Source organism: Myodes glareolus, chromosome 7 (assembly GCF_982192425.1).
Source record: "Myodes glareolus chromosome 7, mMyoGla1.1, whole genome shotgun sequence".
NCBI lineage: Eukaryota > Metazoa > Chordata > Mammalia > Rodentia > Cricetidae > Myodes > Myodes glareolus.
The window spans coordinates 101,735,300-101,751,618 of record NC_142032.1 but is presented as its reverse complement, the minus strand read 5'-3'; the positions used below and the strand labels follow the sequence as shown (position 1 = coordinate 101,751,618).

The window sequence follows — 16,319 nt, the reverse complement described above, 5'->3', positions numbered from 1 at the left end:
ATTCACATTTAATTATAGAAAGGACACAATAATAAACAGATAAAATACTTGTTTGTCTGCTTCCCCAGAACTTTGTACCTACTTTAAACAATGTACCTATTACATCACATTTAATAAACTGTTTTTCTGTGTAGACATTTTGGATAAGCACTGAAGTTTAAGGCCTACAAAGCAAGGCAACATGTGAGCTATTTTCCTGTTGCTGGAATCTAATGTAGTGCTAGAAAACCTTGGCAATGGAGCATTACTTAGCTGTAAAAAACAATGACATCATGAACTTTGTAGGCAAATAGATGGAACTAGAAAACATCATCCTGAGTGAAGCAATCCAAGGTCAGAATGACAAGCACAGTATGTACTCACTCATGAGTGGACACTAGGTGTAAAACAGAGGATAACCAGACTACAGTCCACAGCACTAGAGGAACTAGGCAACAAGGAGGACCCCATGAGGAATGTATGGGCCACACTGGGAAGGGGAAATAGATGAGATCTCCTGGGTACATTGAAGGCATGGGGGGGCAGTATAGGAGAGGATATGGGGGGCAGTATAGGGGAGGATACGGGGTGGGGATAAGATCATGAGGGAATGGGATGGTCAAGCTTAGGGAAAGATGGAGGGGAAAGCAATGAAAGAGATACCTTGATCAAGGGAACCATTATGAGATTAGGAAGAAACCTGGTACTAGGAAAACTCCAAGGAACCCACAAAGGTGACCCCAGCTAAGACTTCTAGCAATAGTGGAAAGGGTGCCTGAACTGTCCTTCCCCTGTAATTGGAGTGGTGAATACCCTAACCGTTATCATAGAACCTTTATCCTGATGAAGATAGAGCTGTTGGGAGCAGATGTTGTGGTCCACAGCCAAGCACTAGGCTGAGTTCTGGGAGTGCAGTTGAAGAGAGGAAGGAGGGATGATATGAGCAAAGGGAATCAAGATCAATAAGAAGAAATCTACAAAGAACTGAACCAAGCTCATGAACCCTAGAGGGACAGCTGTGCAGCCTGCATGGGACCAAACTGGGCCATCTGCATTTGGGAGAGACTTGGTATAGCTTGGTCTGTTTGAGGCGCCCTTGGCAGTGAGATTGAGATCTGTCGCTGGTGCATGAACTGGCTTTTGGGAGCACATTCCCTATGGTAGGATACCTTTCTCAGCCTTGATGCAAGGGGGAGTGACCTGGTCCTGCCTTAACTGACTGTACCAGGCTTTGTAGACTCCCCATGGAAGGAGTGGATGGGAGTTGGTTGGTGGGAAGCACAGGGGGAAGCAGGAGGAGGGATGTTAGGGAGAATTGTGGCTGGTACGTAAAATGAATTAAAAAATTAAAAAAAATGTGTGACATAAATGAGGTGAAAAATGAACAAAACACATTAGGAGAATGTAGCTCAGTGGTAGAGGGATTGGATAGCATGGCTTTAGTTACAGGCTTTAGAAATGATCCCGAGCACCATAGATACAATTATAGAAATTTTACCACGTTCTTACACTTCTTATTGTTGGTGTCCATGAGAAAGCCATTTGTATGACTTGACCCACCATGTTGTCTCTGTTTCCCAACCACTTCACAGACTCCAAGTCCCATAAACATCCAGTGTCATCAGCTCTGATCTTTTCCTCTTAGCACCCTGAACATGGCCCCTCTGATGGGCTTGGACTTGACACTGTAGATGATGGGGTTGAGCACAGGAGGCACCACAAGGTACACATAGGCAACAAGGGCATGAACAATGTGGGGCAGGTGCCTCCCAAATCGATGAATCATGGACACACCTATTACTGGAATGTAAAAGACCAGGACAGCCAAGATATGCGAAACACAAGTGTTGAGGGCACGGACACGCTCCCTGGGAGAAGCTAGACCCATCACTGTGTGAAGAATCAAGGAATAGGACATAACAATAAGCAAGGAATCTATACCCACTGTGGACAGAACCACATAGAGTCCATATAGGATGTTGACAGTAATGTCAGCACAGGCCAGCTTCATGACATCAGCATGGAAACAGAAAGAGTGAGACAAGAGGATCTTGCCAGGGCAATAGTTCAGTCGCTTCAGCAAGAAGGGCACTGGGAATAGTGACAGAGTTGCTCGAGCAACAATGACAGCCCCAATCCTGATGATGACATTGTTAGTGAGGACAGATGCATAGCGCAGGGGGTTGGAGATAGCCACAAAGCGGTCAAATGACATGGCCAAGAGTACTGAAGACTCTACCACAGAGAAGGAGTGTAGGAAGAACATTTGTATTAGGCAGGCGTGGAAACGGATCAAACGGTAGTTAAACCAGAGCACAGCCAGGGTGGAAGGCAGTGTGGACAAACTGAGGCCCACATCACTTAGGGCCAGCATGGACAGGAAGTAGTACATGGGTTGGTGTAGGCTGTGGGTCCTCTTCACAGCCAGGAGGATGAGGCAGTTTCCAGTGAGTGCCACAGCGTACATGGAGGAGAAGGGGATGGAGATCCAGCCATGGGCAGCCTCTAGTCCTGGGATGCCAGTCATGAGGAAAAACTGTGGCTGGAAGAAGGAGATGTTGATGAAGGGCTGGGAAGGGAGCACCATTGGAGACAGTCAAGGGATCTAGGAAGACGTGATCTGTTCAATCTCTGAAGAAACCTAAGTAAAATGATGAAGTTAGTGCAAAAGTGTTGGTGTAAAATATACTGACATGGTTCCAAGCACGGACACAACAGATGCGAAGCACATTTAGAAATGCAGTGTATCTAAAAGAAATAAAAACTCTAGAGGAGGAAATAAGGCTGGTCAGCAGGCTCAGTGAGTAGAGGTGCGTGCTGCCACACCTGTGCACCTTGTCCCCAGATGCCATTTGGTGAAAGTAGAGACCAAAACCGTCAATCTGACCTCTGATCTCACATCTACTTTATGGTATACCTGCCTTACATTGAGTAAATAATAAATATCAAATAAAAGAAAACTCTAAATTCAACCCAGTGAGTATCAAAGTAATAGTTAAATGTGAGAAACAGCATTCTCTTCACAACTGAACCCAGCAATGAAGATTTTAAGAGCTAGAAATCCAGGAAGTCTGCTGTTAAATCTCTCTTAGAAATCGTTGCATAAATAGGACTGAAATTATGGCAATGCCAATGAACATGTTTATGTGGAAGGGGAAATTGCATGGGTGTCCCACTTCCAGGCCAAGAACTCCAGGCAACTGGTGACTGCTGGGAGAGGAAGAATTATCACCTCTTCCTCTGCTGAGCCCCTCACTGCTTGTTCGCTATGAAGTGGACAACCTTGAAACAGCATGCTTACAAATAACCAAACGGACTCAGTCTGTTGTTTTTATATATTTTTGCAAACTTATACACACATATATATAAAAGGAATGATCAAAGAAAAGGCTACCAGAGCATTGTGGAGCACAGGTGGAATTCAATAGGGATGGAGGGAAGAAAGTGAAGGACTGAAGAGGTGCAAAATATTGTCATTAAAAATCTATAAAAATTAAAAAGAAAAAGTCATTACTCATAGGAAGTGCATAATGAAAAAAGAAATGAAAAAGAATTCTGTACCAAAGTTTTCTAAATAGTTTGAAAATGAAAGAATGGATTGGTTTGTGCTGGGACTGAGTGAGAATAATTTGATGATAAAGAAATTTAAAATCAAAATGGCAGATGAAAGAAAAGAATGATAAATAGCAAAGTAGTATGAGGCAAAAAATACTTTCTTTTCTCAAAGGCATACAGTTAGAAGAATTAATTAAAAAGAATAATCAAAACTAAATAGAAATATGAACCTGAAGAACATATGATGCTTTTAACAGTGGAATTGTAAACACAATCTTTGAACAGAAGTAAGTAAACATGGAAAATAGACATATATTTCAATGCATGATAAAATATTTTATGAAAAGTTTTAAAAGACTGTGTGAAAGTATTTATGTTGCAGAAATAAATACCATTAGAAAGGCAGATGTCAATTATATTAGGTGTTATAGTTTATATTGCAAGAATGAAAGAAAACCTAGAGATACCTTCTTTGTAGCAGTAATTCTCCAAATAGGAAAATGTGTGATTTAATTAGAGCCTCTCAGGGCTACGAGACCACATGTGCCAAGAGCGCCACACAGAGAGCTGTGGAAATAAAAGCCCACCTGTCAGTGCATGCACAGTGTTGTTCAGGAAGGAGAGGGAGGCATGTTGGAATGAAGACAGTTTTTGTTGTTCCTAATATGAACTAAAATTATAGGATACATGTTTTTAATTTTGTCCAGGCCTTTGGGAGTCAAGATTTTAGAAGTAAGAAAAAAAATGATATCTAAAATAAAACAACTCATTCCAAGTAGTGCCTTTGGGAAGCTGAAGCAGGGATGACAGAATTCATTTCTGAACAGAAAGCAAAGGCAATCAAGACTGACCCAATAGTGAGGAGCATCCTGATGGCTGGATGTGGTCTCCAGATGCCATGGACACCTGGAAGGAGTCACATATGCTTTGAACAGTGGTTGGTTGTGGAACTTACAATGAAAGTATAACAAATGAATCTGGACATTGTTCGGTACTAGACAACATGGAACCAGTAAAAGTACAGCTGGGCCATTTAATAAGGACAAAAGCAAATCAGTCATTTGCCACATAGGGTGACCTGGGCTTCAGTGAGACTGAGAACTCTAATGTATTGATCACGTTGTGTGTGTTTCCTAGGCCCCTCATTAATGCTGCTGCTGTTTTTTCTGTACCTTGTGACCTAAAACAAAACGATGATTCCTTTTTTATAGAAGCTTCACAACTATGTTCATAGCAACATTGTTTGTCATAGCCAGAACCTGGAAACAACCTAAATGCCTCTCGACCGAGGAATGGATACGGAAAATGTGGTACATTTACACAACGGAGTATTATACAGCAGAGAAAATAATGACATCTTGAAACTTGCAGGCAAATGGATGGATCTAGAAAACATCATATTAGGTGGGGTAACCCAGACCCAGAAAGACAATTATCATATATACTCACTCATAAGTGATTTTTAAACATAAAGGAAAGAAAACCAGCCTACAAATCATAATACTATAGAACCTAGAAACAATGAGGACCCTAAGAGAGACATACATGGATCTAATCTACATGGGACATAGAAAAAGACAAGATCTCCTGAGTAAATTGTAAGCATGGGGACCATGAGAGGGGGTTGAATGGAAGGGGAGAGAAAGTGAGGGGATCAGAGAAAAATGTATAGCTCAATAAAATCAATAAAAATAGAAGGTTCAGAAGACCTATCGGGGACAGAGAAACAAGAGGACAGCACTGAAAACCAGCAAACCTGAGAAGAGCTGAGCCTGCCTAGCTCTCTTCCCCAACTCGGACCAGAAAGACCCTACAGTTAGTTTGATTCTGTACCAATAGCTAGGCATGCTGGGGCCTTCCCTGCTGGAAGAGCAGAAGCAGGAATGAATGTCTATGGAAAAATCCAAAGTTGGCAAGGACAGTGGGGAGGATGGACAAGTGCTCAGATGGGAGAGAACCAGACACACTTCTCATCTACCTCCTCTCTTCAGATAATACTGGAAATACAGTGTGCGTTTCCAATTCATAGCTGAGCTATAAACTCCAGGACTTTGGCTAGTCAGTCTGCCAGTGTCTACTGTTTCTAGTTCCAGAAGGTTTCTCTTTCCTTGGCACCTGCCCCACTCCCACTCATACCACCATCCGAGGTTGAGATACAGCAGCCATCAATGTGGGAAGTGAAGAAAACACCATTCTGGGGCATAGGTACTCACCCTGGCTGTTGTTCCAGGCTCTTCCTTCTGCATTGGAGGGACTGAGATTTATCTCCCTACACAGGGAGTTGTGGCAGCAGCATCTGTCTCCAGGGAACATGTGGTCACAGAGGAATCATTCCACTCAGCTCCTTGGAGCTTGTTCTGACATCCAGAGAAAGGCAGCTCAGGATCATAGACTTCAGAGCAACCCATTAAGTTTGAGTTGTGGTCAGAGACTGGTAGCATCCATGGCTCATTTGAATTTGAAACCCTTCCAGGATAAAATTCCTGAAGTACCCTTTGGGCCAGCGGACAGCATGAGTCCTGTAGAATTTCCCTGACTTCGCATAGCGTAGGGATAAGGAACAATGCGGTGGTGCCCCGTGGTATCCAAACTAGTGTAGGGGAGTCTGGGAAGGCTTTAGAGGAAGTGAGCATGGACAGACTTCTAAAGACTGTGCAGAGCTCTCAGCTCTCATTCTAAAAAGACCAGGAGTAAGATTTTGAATCTCCTCAGTGATTCTGCTGACACTCCTGTTTTAGGACTAACCTAATCAATAAGAAAGTGCAATAACGACAAAAGTTGGGCATGGCAAAATCATGACTCACAAGCCAGTCATATTTGGATTTAAATTCTATCTCTCACCATGTATTGCCTCTCCCCCATGTCTATCTCAGCTGTTAGAGAACTCCATGTACGTCAGCATTATCCTAAGGCCTTCTGTAAATCATATGGGGCTATGAACTACTTCATGTAGGAATATTAGAGTTGTTCAGTCCTTACAAAAATCCTCACAAACCATAACTAAACAAGTTTTAAAATAACGGATAAGAGTCTTGAGCAGACATTTCCCAGGATACCTGCAAATGGGCCATGAGAACATGAGAAGATGCTCAGTGTTGTTGACCATAGGGGGAATTTAAACCACAGTGAGATGATACCTCCTACCTGTTAGTTATTATAAAACAATAAAAAGATAAAGAGATGACAAGTGTCATCATAGATTCATAAAGAAAGGGATTGCTGTATATATGGGTGCGGATTTAAAACGATGCAATGAAGTTTTCTCCAAAAATTAAAAAAAAAGCACAACTATTGTATGATCCATCAGTCCCACTATTGGGCACCCAGCCAAAGGGAATGAGGTCAGATCCTGAAGAGTCATCAGCACGGCCATGTTCTCCACAGGGTTCCTCATAACAGCCATGACACTGTGTGTGTCTACCAACAGAGGAGTGGATTACGAATGTATCATTCTCTCTCTGGAATATTATTCAGCCTTATAGGGATACAATGTAGCCAATGGCAACAGATGGGTGATCATAGAATCTGACGCTAAGAAAAATAAACAGTACACAGAAAAAACAGATACTAAGAGATCTCATTTATTTGTGCACTATAAAGTTGTTAAATTAGTAAAATGGATGAAACCGGCAACAAAAGAGCAAGTTCTCCCCTCCCAGACAGGGGAGGATACTAGGGTTAGGCTATGTGTTTTTCTGTAAATGTCAAGGACTATCATAGTTAATTGTTATGTATTGTACACTTGAAATTGCTGTAGAGGATACCTTAAATGTCCTTATTTGAAAAATGGCAGCTATGTGAGATGATGTATGTGTGGATTGACTTCTGCCAACGGTTTCATAACAGATTCACAGATCAGAACATGAAATTCTCTCTCTCTCTCTCTCTCACGTACGCACGCACGCAGGCATGCACACGCGCGCATGCACACACACACGTTTTTGTTCACTATTCTCACTAAATCTGAAAAATATTGTTTTGTCAGCCTTATTACCTGATTTTTTTATTTTTTATGTACAAATGGTACCTTTACTGGTACAGTCCAAGTGGCAGGTAGACACCATCACATGGGCCCACTTCCGTTGGCTCCTAGCCTCCGCAAATCCAGCTCATCCCCTCCACAGCGGGGTTGGATAGGGGCTCCAGACTCAGGCCTCTATATCCACCGTGCACTGATTAAAGCGTTTCAGGAATATCCTGGGCGAGGCCACCTACCCGTTTCCGGGCTGGCTGCCAACACATTGGAAGGTGACTAGAGGAAGACAGGAAGACACGGTTGGTGCAGAGGGATGATAGGACTTAAGGTAACCCCAGCGGTCCTCAGGCGTGGCACTTCAAGCTGCGTCTGCCCTGGCAGGCCTGCCTAAGGCACAGTGGCTGCGCCGTGACATGAGATGAGCTGGGATTCTGAGGATCTACTCTATCGGACAAGTGGCTGGATGACGGCACATCTAGCTCTTTTCCTTTAGGAGGCCCCAGAGTCACTGCTGTTGCTGTTGGGGCTACAGCCGCCTGTTCAGAGGCAGCTCTGGAATCCTTTTTGGAAATCTGCTTACGTTTCTCCTCTCTGGACAGTTATGAGGACTGGAGTGAGCAGGAGGCAAGCAGCCTCTGGACAGTTCTGACAGTCACCACAGCCCCCAGAAGTCCCCATAGCAGGATGGGGACTGCAGAGAAGACAGCAGTGTGCGCACCCAGTTCAGTGTCTGAGCTAGAGCATCGCCTGCACGTTGGGCCCGGAATGGACTCTTATCCTTAAGTCCAAACTGTTGGAGCAGCATTTCCAGCGTTGGGTGCCCCAGGGATGCAGGTGGGAAGAATTCTTCTACCCACTGGCCGTGCCACCATTGGCTCTGCCCCCCAGCCTTTGAGAACCAGTACTTACAGCGCTGGGCCCGCAGGTAGGTGGGTGGTTGCTCATGAAAGGGGTACTTGGCAACATGGTTCCGCACCAAGCAGATTACTGGCTCTTTGCCCTGCAGGAGACTTAGCACCAAGCTGGTCAACCAGGGGCTGTGTGTTTGTGGGCCAAGGGCGGCTAACTACATCTGCCAATTAAGGTGTGGCTGGTGGGGTATCACGATAGGGGTGGACGGCTCACATTTCTGGGTTTGTACATGAATTCTATTTCTGTCCAGTGCTGTCCATCATCGCTGCCCTCCAGCACCACTTCAGGCCGCCCACCCAGACCAGTCACCCGACGGAAGAGGCCATATGAGCTGACCAGCTGTAGATGCTCCACAGACTGAACAGGCGACGAGCCCCAGTCCAGAGCCGCCCGTGGATCCCAGGCTCCATATAGGAGTAAGGTACTAGGCTTATCAAGAACAAGGCCACTGTGGCAGTGCCCAGGATGGAGAGCTGGATACTGGCAAAGAACTTCCGTAGCCATCTTTGCACTTGGATCCACATCCAGAGGACAATAAACAATTCCCAGGCCACGGAGGCTGCCCCCAGCCACACAGTAGGAAGAGTTACCATCTTCAGCCACTGGGAAAACTGGTGGAAGGTGAAGGTTGTTTCAGAGAGGATGCTATATGCTGCTGCCAGTCAACCTCCAGGCCAAAGTAGTACACGGTGCCATAGGCCAGCAGCCCATAGTCACTTCCAGTAGTATGGATAGCATGGTCAGCAGGACCTTAGGCCAGGAGGTGGGCATCTTCTTGTGGCATCTGAGGCCAGGCAGGTGACAGTCATCCAGGAAGGAAGTGGTAAACACCAAGGTTAGCAGGTTGAAGAAATTGTAGTTACCAGTAATGATAATCAGGACTTGTAATAATACCTGAGTACATAAGGTGGTCAACCATAGGTGGCAAATAGGAGGAAAAACAGATGAGGTTCTGGGATCTCACTGAGGAAGGTGGCCAACGCACTGAGCTTGTACAGCCAGAATGGCAGGTGGTGCGCAAACCAGGCAGCTGGTGTGGGCAGGCCCAGTAAGTCCCCACCATGCTGGGGAGCGGCTGGTCAGCTTGACCACACCAGAGGCAAACATGAGTTGAAACAGCAGCCAGAACACAAGCCAGAATGGGAGGTTTTCATGGGGTAAGGCCCCTGCTAGTCCACCCTGGTGGGCCTTGTGGTTGGAAGGCTTCTTCGGTGGAGCTACTAGTATAGCCAAGAAGTCTGTCTCCAGCAGCAGGGAATCGCACTGGAAATAAAGGAATACTTGGCCCACCTGACAGGTTGAGAAGTAGGCAACCCACAGCAGCAGGTAGGTGAAGGGTGTCACAGAGAATTCAGGAGTAGGGCACCTGGTGCTACCACGCTGCTCAATAGGGTCAGTAGATGCAGACCCTGGGCAGTATCCAGCCCTGGTCTTAATGCCTCCCAGAGCAGTGTTGGAGTTTTCCTACAGCTGCTGCCACTGACTGACTCTTGCCTTGGGGCCATAGTGTTTTTTTGAGCAGGAAGGAGGCCCTCTGGGCCATAGAGGCCTGGGATCTGGGTATAGAGGGACACAAAGGCAAACAGACAGCGGCCACATCCACTCTGGTCCAAAACTGGGTTAAGCGCCCAAGACGCTTAACCATGCCCTTCAGCATAGGCCCCGCCCCTTTAGGTCCCCCTCTTTCCCCCAGGCGTCTTCCACTTTTTCATCACCTGATTTATTTTTAAACCACTTAAAATCTTGGCGATTTTCTTTCTTATTCCAGCCATTGCGGTGGGTACCTTTTCTGAGCCAGGTTCTGGTCACCTTAATTCGCTCTCACTAAGGCCCTGTTTCCTGTGTCCCATGCTTCCTGCTGTCTTCTCCTTTGATGATACAGGGTGAGCGGTCCATGGTCTGTGGAGATGCGCTGGATACTCAGGCATAGACTACTTTCCGGTGCTTGGAGCTAATGTTTAGTAGGATCCGAAAGGGAAAAGTATCCTCTTCCATTTGAATCACATTTTAGGGAGTCCTGCTAGACCTAGCAATTCTTATCTATGGAGTGACAACTCCACACTGCATTGTCTTTAGTTTTTTCTTCCCTCTGTTTCAGTCTCACTGTAGTTCAGCCTTGGCCACTAGGATAGACTGATGTCTGACTTTGGGGAAACAGCCTGTGCTCTGGCAATGAGGCCTCTGTCAGTGTCAGTTATGTTAATGTTTTGTGGATCTCTGGTCTCCCTCTGGTTTTCTCTATTTGCTTCCCCTTACTTTAATCTGATTCCAGTATAGCTATCACTTGGTCACGGGTGTCTCTCCACCCTCCAAACTGCTTTCTCTTTCCTTGGTGTGGCTTAAAGCTCATTTAGACTATTATATTATGGTGTAGGAGTTCCTTCTGTTTGTGTGTTGCTTTCATTGGTTAATGACTAAAGAAACTGCCTTGGCTTAGTTGATAGGGCAGAACTTAGGTAGGTGGAGAAGACAGAACTGAATGCTGAAGACAGAACTGAATGCTGGGAGGAAGAAAGCAGAGTCAGAGAGCCAGAGTCAGACATGCTGAATCTTTCCCTGTAAGCCACTGTCATGTGGCGATACACAGATTAATAGAAATGGATTATATCAAGATGTGAGAGTTAGCTAATAAGGGGCTAGAGCTAATAGACCAAGCAGTAATTTAATTAACACAGTTTCTGTGTGGTTATTTTGGGGCTAAGCTAGCCGGGCAGCTGGGACAAACAAGCAAACCTCCATGCAATAATATTATGGGCTCAGTGTTCATAACTTTCATTTTATACCTGAAATTTACATGGTTCATTTTCATATTTTATCCTGCAGGCCATGTATAAACGATTTCTGAATATTTATCTTTGGATGATCTTCAAGATGTATACAAAATGTATTATATATGCTTTAAAATGTTTAAGTGAGATGTATGTATTATGTATACAGAGTATACACAGTTTTCAAAAAGGAAAAAAGAGAAGCAAGTACTGGGTATAATAGACATTAGCTGCAAAAACGGGTGATATTGTCAGAAAGAATTCTAGCGTGATAGGAGGCTGGTAAAATCTGGCTGTATGTGCATGTCAAGTGTGAATCTTCTCCTCCAGCAGTAACAAAAATATTCCAGGAAAGACTCTATTCCCAATAAGAAACACATTATTTTTTCTCATTTCTAACCAAGCCTATCTGGGATAAATGATACAGCTCAGAAATGGCGATTACTTAAAATCATGGAGGAATGTGAGCTTTTCTGTTCTAAGGCAGCCTTGTGTTATGGCTCTCAAGGGGGCCTGACTACCTAAATGAGTGCCCTCACTATCAGGCCAACATAAACATGTCTGGGAATAGGGCAGCGTTTTTATGGTTATCTGTCCCGGGAGACCTTGTTTTCTGGGAAAGACACTTTGACTACAGTGACTGCTTGCTTGAGAGTCCCAGTTTCAGTGGCCTCTCACAGAAGGAACAGCATGGGGTCACATGCCAGCAGACTAGCCTCCCCAGATGCAGAAGCCTTTCCAGGTAATGGGAACAGAATGACAAACACTCTCCCAAGATCCTGATGTGTAGCTAAGCTGTAGCCATGGTCATTGCCCCTCCCTTTAATTTACCATATTTGAAAAGTAACCACATTTCCTGGGGCAGCTTTGGAAGTTGGCCTGCTATCCCATCTCCAGGAAACATGTCAATCACTTCAAAACCTTCTCTATCTCATTGAAATCCCATCTCTCCCAGCCTCCACCTAGTGTTTGTGTGGTAGGGAATGGAACTGGCAAAAGAACGGGGAGTCAAGAGAGGAGTGAGAACCAGAAGAGAGATGGAGAACTTGCAAGTCTGATTTTTTAAATTGTTGTGTAATTTGTGTGTATGAGTGTTTTGCCTATGTACTGAGGAGGGCACAAAAGAACATTAGCTCCCTTGGTACTGAGATAAAGGACAGGTCTGAGCTGCTGTGGAGGTGCCAGGATTGAATCTGGGTCCTCTGGAAGAGCAGCCAGTGCTCTTAACTGCTCGGGCATCCCACAGCCAGTACTCAACAACTCCTGTTTTTAAATTTCAAGCTTTCGAGACAATATCGGCAAGTGAGTAGCACTCTTGGCTGAGACAAGAGGTTGGTTACACACCTTGAACTTTGCTTGCTGTGGCTCCAATGTGCATTCTTATTCCTTTACCTCATTGCTATGCAACAGAATTTTTACCTGTCCCTCTCCGATTATAATATGACAAGTATTTGTTGAGAGCGCACTAAGTACTGCACTCTGTGTTAGGTGTTGACCAAGGGTTACTGCATTGAATTCTCACAAAAGCACTGCAAGGTGAGTGTGAGCATCCACTCTGGGAAGATGCCAGGAGCCAGCTCAGAGATTGACTTGACCTGCGAGTGCACAGCAGCTGCCCTCCTCCTGCGCTCACCTTCCATTTAGAGAGCCTGTGAATGTTTCCTGTGGGGGAAAATTTCTGTCTCTGAGGGCAGTTTTGATTTTCTAGAAAGAGCCATAATTGGCAGGAACAGAGTGTAGGAGATTAAGTTAAGAAGTACCATGTTTGGGCAAAGAACAGGTGCAGACGTAGGGAAGGGGCCAGAGTGCAGCTTCCATGGAGTATCCTGCGTTGGTATTGTGGGCCCTCAGGAATTCTCGAAGGCTTGTTAATGATATTTATAGAATAGCATGTTTGAAATGTGGCAGGAATTTGGAGATTATCCTATTCACTGGAGAGAGTGCATGAATTAGGGAAGATCACCCATCTGGTATCAGAATGGAAAACAAAGCTCAAAGCCTCCATTCCAACCCATGGCTCCACAGTGCCTTTGGGTTAGTATGGGCCATGCTTGTGCCTTTTGGCACATCCTTCTTGGTCATCCCCTGAGGGAACACAGCATGGGGCAGATGAGTATGAAGTTCCTTTTCTCTGCTCTCTGTCTTATCTCTCTCTGTCATACAGTGTACCATATAACCTGTGCATTCACACTCACTGAGGAATTGAGGGTGACACTGGCCTCTGGGTGCTTCTTCCTCCACCTCTAAAGCACTGGGATTACAGGGTGCACCACCGTGCCCACCGGAGCACAGCTCTTCAAAATTCCCAAAGCCTATGATTGACAGCACGGCAGTGCACGTTTTCAAGAGTTGCAGTGTTAGATCTTATGTTCAAGGCTCCCCCCACAGTAGGAAATAACAAGACGGGGAGCAGTGTAGTGAGGAGTTGCAGGCGAGGAGTTGCGGGCAGGCCTGCTTTTCGCCTCACCCGGCTCCCGCACGGCTAGCTTGGTCCCAGAAATAACAACACACAAATTGTATTCATTTAAGCACTGCCTGGCCCATTATCTCTAGAGAGTTAGTTACTGGCTAACTCTCATATCTTGATTAACCCATTTCTAATAATCTGTATAGCACCACGAGGTGGTGGCTTACCGGAAAAGATTCAGCATGTCTGACCTGGTGGTTGGCTCCATGGCGTCTGCCTCATAGCCCTCTTCCCAGCATTCTGTTCTGTTTACTTCGCCTACCTAATTTTCTGTCCTATCAAGGGGCCAAGGCAGTCTCTTTATTGACCAATGAAAATAACACAATAGACAGATAACCCTCCTCCAACATTTCCCCTTTTTCTGTTTAAACAAAAAAGAAAGGCTTTCATTTTAACATAGTAAAATTACATATAACAAAACAGTTATCAAGCAAGAATTACAGTCACAATATTTATAACTATATCTTTATCATAATAATGGAAAACTATAACTATGACTATCCATTCTTCAACTCCATCAAAGACTCCAGAAGGATATAATATTACCTAAGTAAACAAGAAGTAAGCAACTTCCAAAACTCTAGAAATGACAGAGACATCTTGCTGCCTGGACAGTCACCCAAAGTTCCTCTGTATCGTTGGGGCACCCATCTTCGGCCTTCAGGCCCATAATATCCAGAGACATTTCCATGAAGCAGGAAATTTCAAAGGCAGTTCAGTCACTATCTGCTGTGTCCTGCAGAATGTCTCGCAGACTCTTTCATGAACCAGGAACCCGGAAAGATCATCTCACCTTTAGGCAAGTTCAGCAGAGCAGGGAGAAAACTCTCGGAGATGATGGATACATTTGTTGTACTGATTGTGATAACAATGTCTAGAGTGTGGGCTGACAACAAATTGTGTGCAGCACTGTAGCTCTCTGTGTTTTAACCTACAAAAATGAGTTGGGTTATCTCACCGAGAGGTATGCTCAACACTCCTGGAAAACAGATGAGGGAAAGGAACCTCCCAGAGAGGGAGCTGGCCCAGTAATCCCAGGCTGGCATCACCTCTGCTCTCCCCTTCCCTTCCAGAAGAGACAGAATCTTTGAGAAGCAGCGAACCTGCCCTTGTGTCTGAATCCTCACTGCTTACAGGTTTCAGATGGAAAAGCAGGGGTCTGAAGGGGAAATGGTTCAGCTAAAACATTCTGGAGGAAGTCGTCTCTCAGGACCTTATCACACACACAAGTCAGTTTATGCCTGCCTGGTTGAGCTGCAGATCTCGAGTGCAGTGCAGTCAGGTGTAGCAGGGGAGACAGGGACCTCAGAGCGATCTTACTTCAAGTCTGAAATCCACATTTTATTACTATGTGACTTGAAGAAGTTTAATTAACTAATTCCTTATTTTCTATTTGGAATTTTTTTTTTTTGATTCAGAGTTTCTCTGTGTAGCTTTGGAGCTTGTCCTGGAACTAGTTCTTGTAGATCAGGCTGGCCTCAAACTCACAGAGATATGCCTGCCTCTGCCTCCCAAGTGCTGGGATTAAAGGCATGCGTCACCATCACCTGGCCTTAAATGGTCCTTTTAATTGCTCATGGATTATATAAATAAGGTGTAATTAATATAATTATATATATTATACATATTGTAGTAGAGGATTATAGTAAGTCCCCAGTAAGTGCTACTTCTGAATATAGTGTAGAAATCCCAACTCATAGACTTCTCAAACCTTCACTTTCTTTCCATGACTCAGTCCTATGTATCCTGCATCATACCTTGGTCCACCTCTTGCTTCATCTTAGGTATGACAGATACTTTCATTCATTCGTTCAATTTCTATCTCAACTAGGCATTTTTGGTGCTTTTCTACTTTAGAGATTCCCTCAAAGCACACAGTGAAAATACCAGGGTCAGCCTTCAATAAAATAGGAGTTCTTGGCAAGGCAATTCCATAAGGCTATTTTAAAAGAGAGCCAAATACCCCTTATCCATAGTGGTGACCTCAGTAATAGCTAGATGGAACATTCTCCCTCCAGGATTACTCTGTTTGTTCTCTCTTCTTGTTTTCTAGAACGGTATCTGATTCTACTTTGCTGGAGTCTGTGTTTCAAATTGTTCTTTGCATACCCAGCTCAATATATCAAATATTTCTTCTGTAAGACACTGTTTATGTGATTTTCATAGACTTGTAGATTTTGCTGAAGACAATCAGCTAAAGATGACCAGAGCATGCCTGCAGTCATACAAAGCCAGCTTTATTAGCTTGTGGTAGCTAAGGGGAGCATATCAGTGTTCCAAAAGGAGAGACGTGATTGTATTTACAATGTGTGGGTTCTTATGTGTTATTCATATGGAGCTTTTAAAGCCAGAGATTGTTTGGTGGTCGCATTCTTAGACTATGCTAGTCCATGCACTTAGAGCCTGGTAACACATGAATGGAAGGAACTGGCTTTACAAAATTTTGAGCTTAGATTGAGATGCCTATTAAAAATTAGGCAGAGACAGCTAATTTCCTTTATATTATTATAAAAATAATTTATATTTCACATGCTAACATTTTTCATGGTTTTGTTTTCAATTTTTGGCTTTCCCTTCACAATTTAACTGCCAACAGGAACAATTTCTCTCTGTATCAGATTTTCAAGTCTCTGTCAGGTAAGATTCTCTAGATGGGGCTGGA

General features: G+C 44.4%; 1 protein-coding gene and 1 pseudogene across 1 annotated transcript; both read right to left on the bottom strand.

Annotated features, from left to right (window-relative positions):
• Positions 1–1,600: 1,600 nt before the first annotated feature.
• LOC125397270 (olfactory receptor 51I2-like) lies at positions 1,601–2,566 on the bottom strand. The gene has a single exon (XM_048429548.3). The coding sequence runs from the start codon at positions 2,564–2,566 to the stop codon at positions 1,601–1,603; it is 966 nt and encodes a 321-aa protein (XP_048285505.3).
• Positions 2,567–7,954: 5,388 nt separating this feature from the next.
• Positions 7,955–15,436, bottom strand: LOC125397269 (lipase maturation factor 2 pseudogene; annotated as a pseudogene).
• Between the last annotated feature and the right edge of the window lie 883 nt (positions 15,437–16,319).

Bases quoted from the DNA above. Each gene is read 5' to 3' on its own strand.
- LOC125397270 (XM_048429548.3), bottom strand. From the start codon at position 2,566: ATGGTGCTCCCTTCCCAGCCCTTCATCAACATCTCCTTCTTCCAGCCA.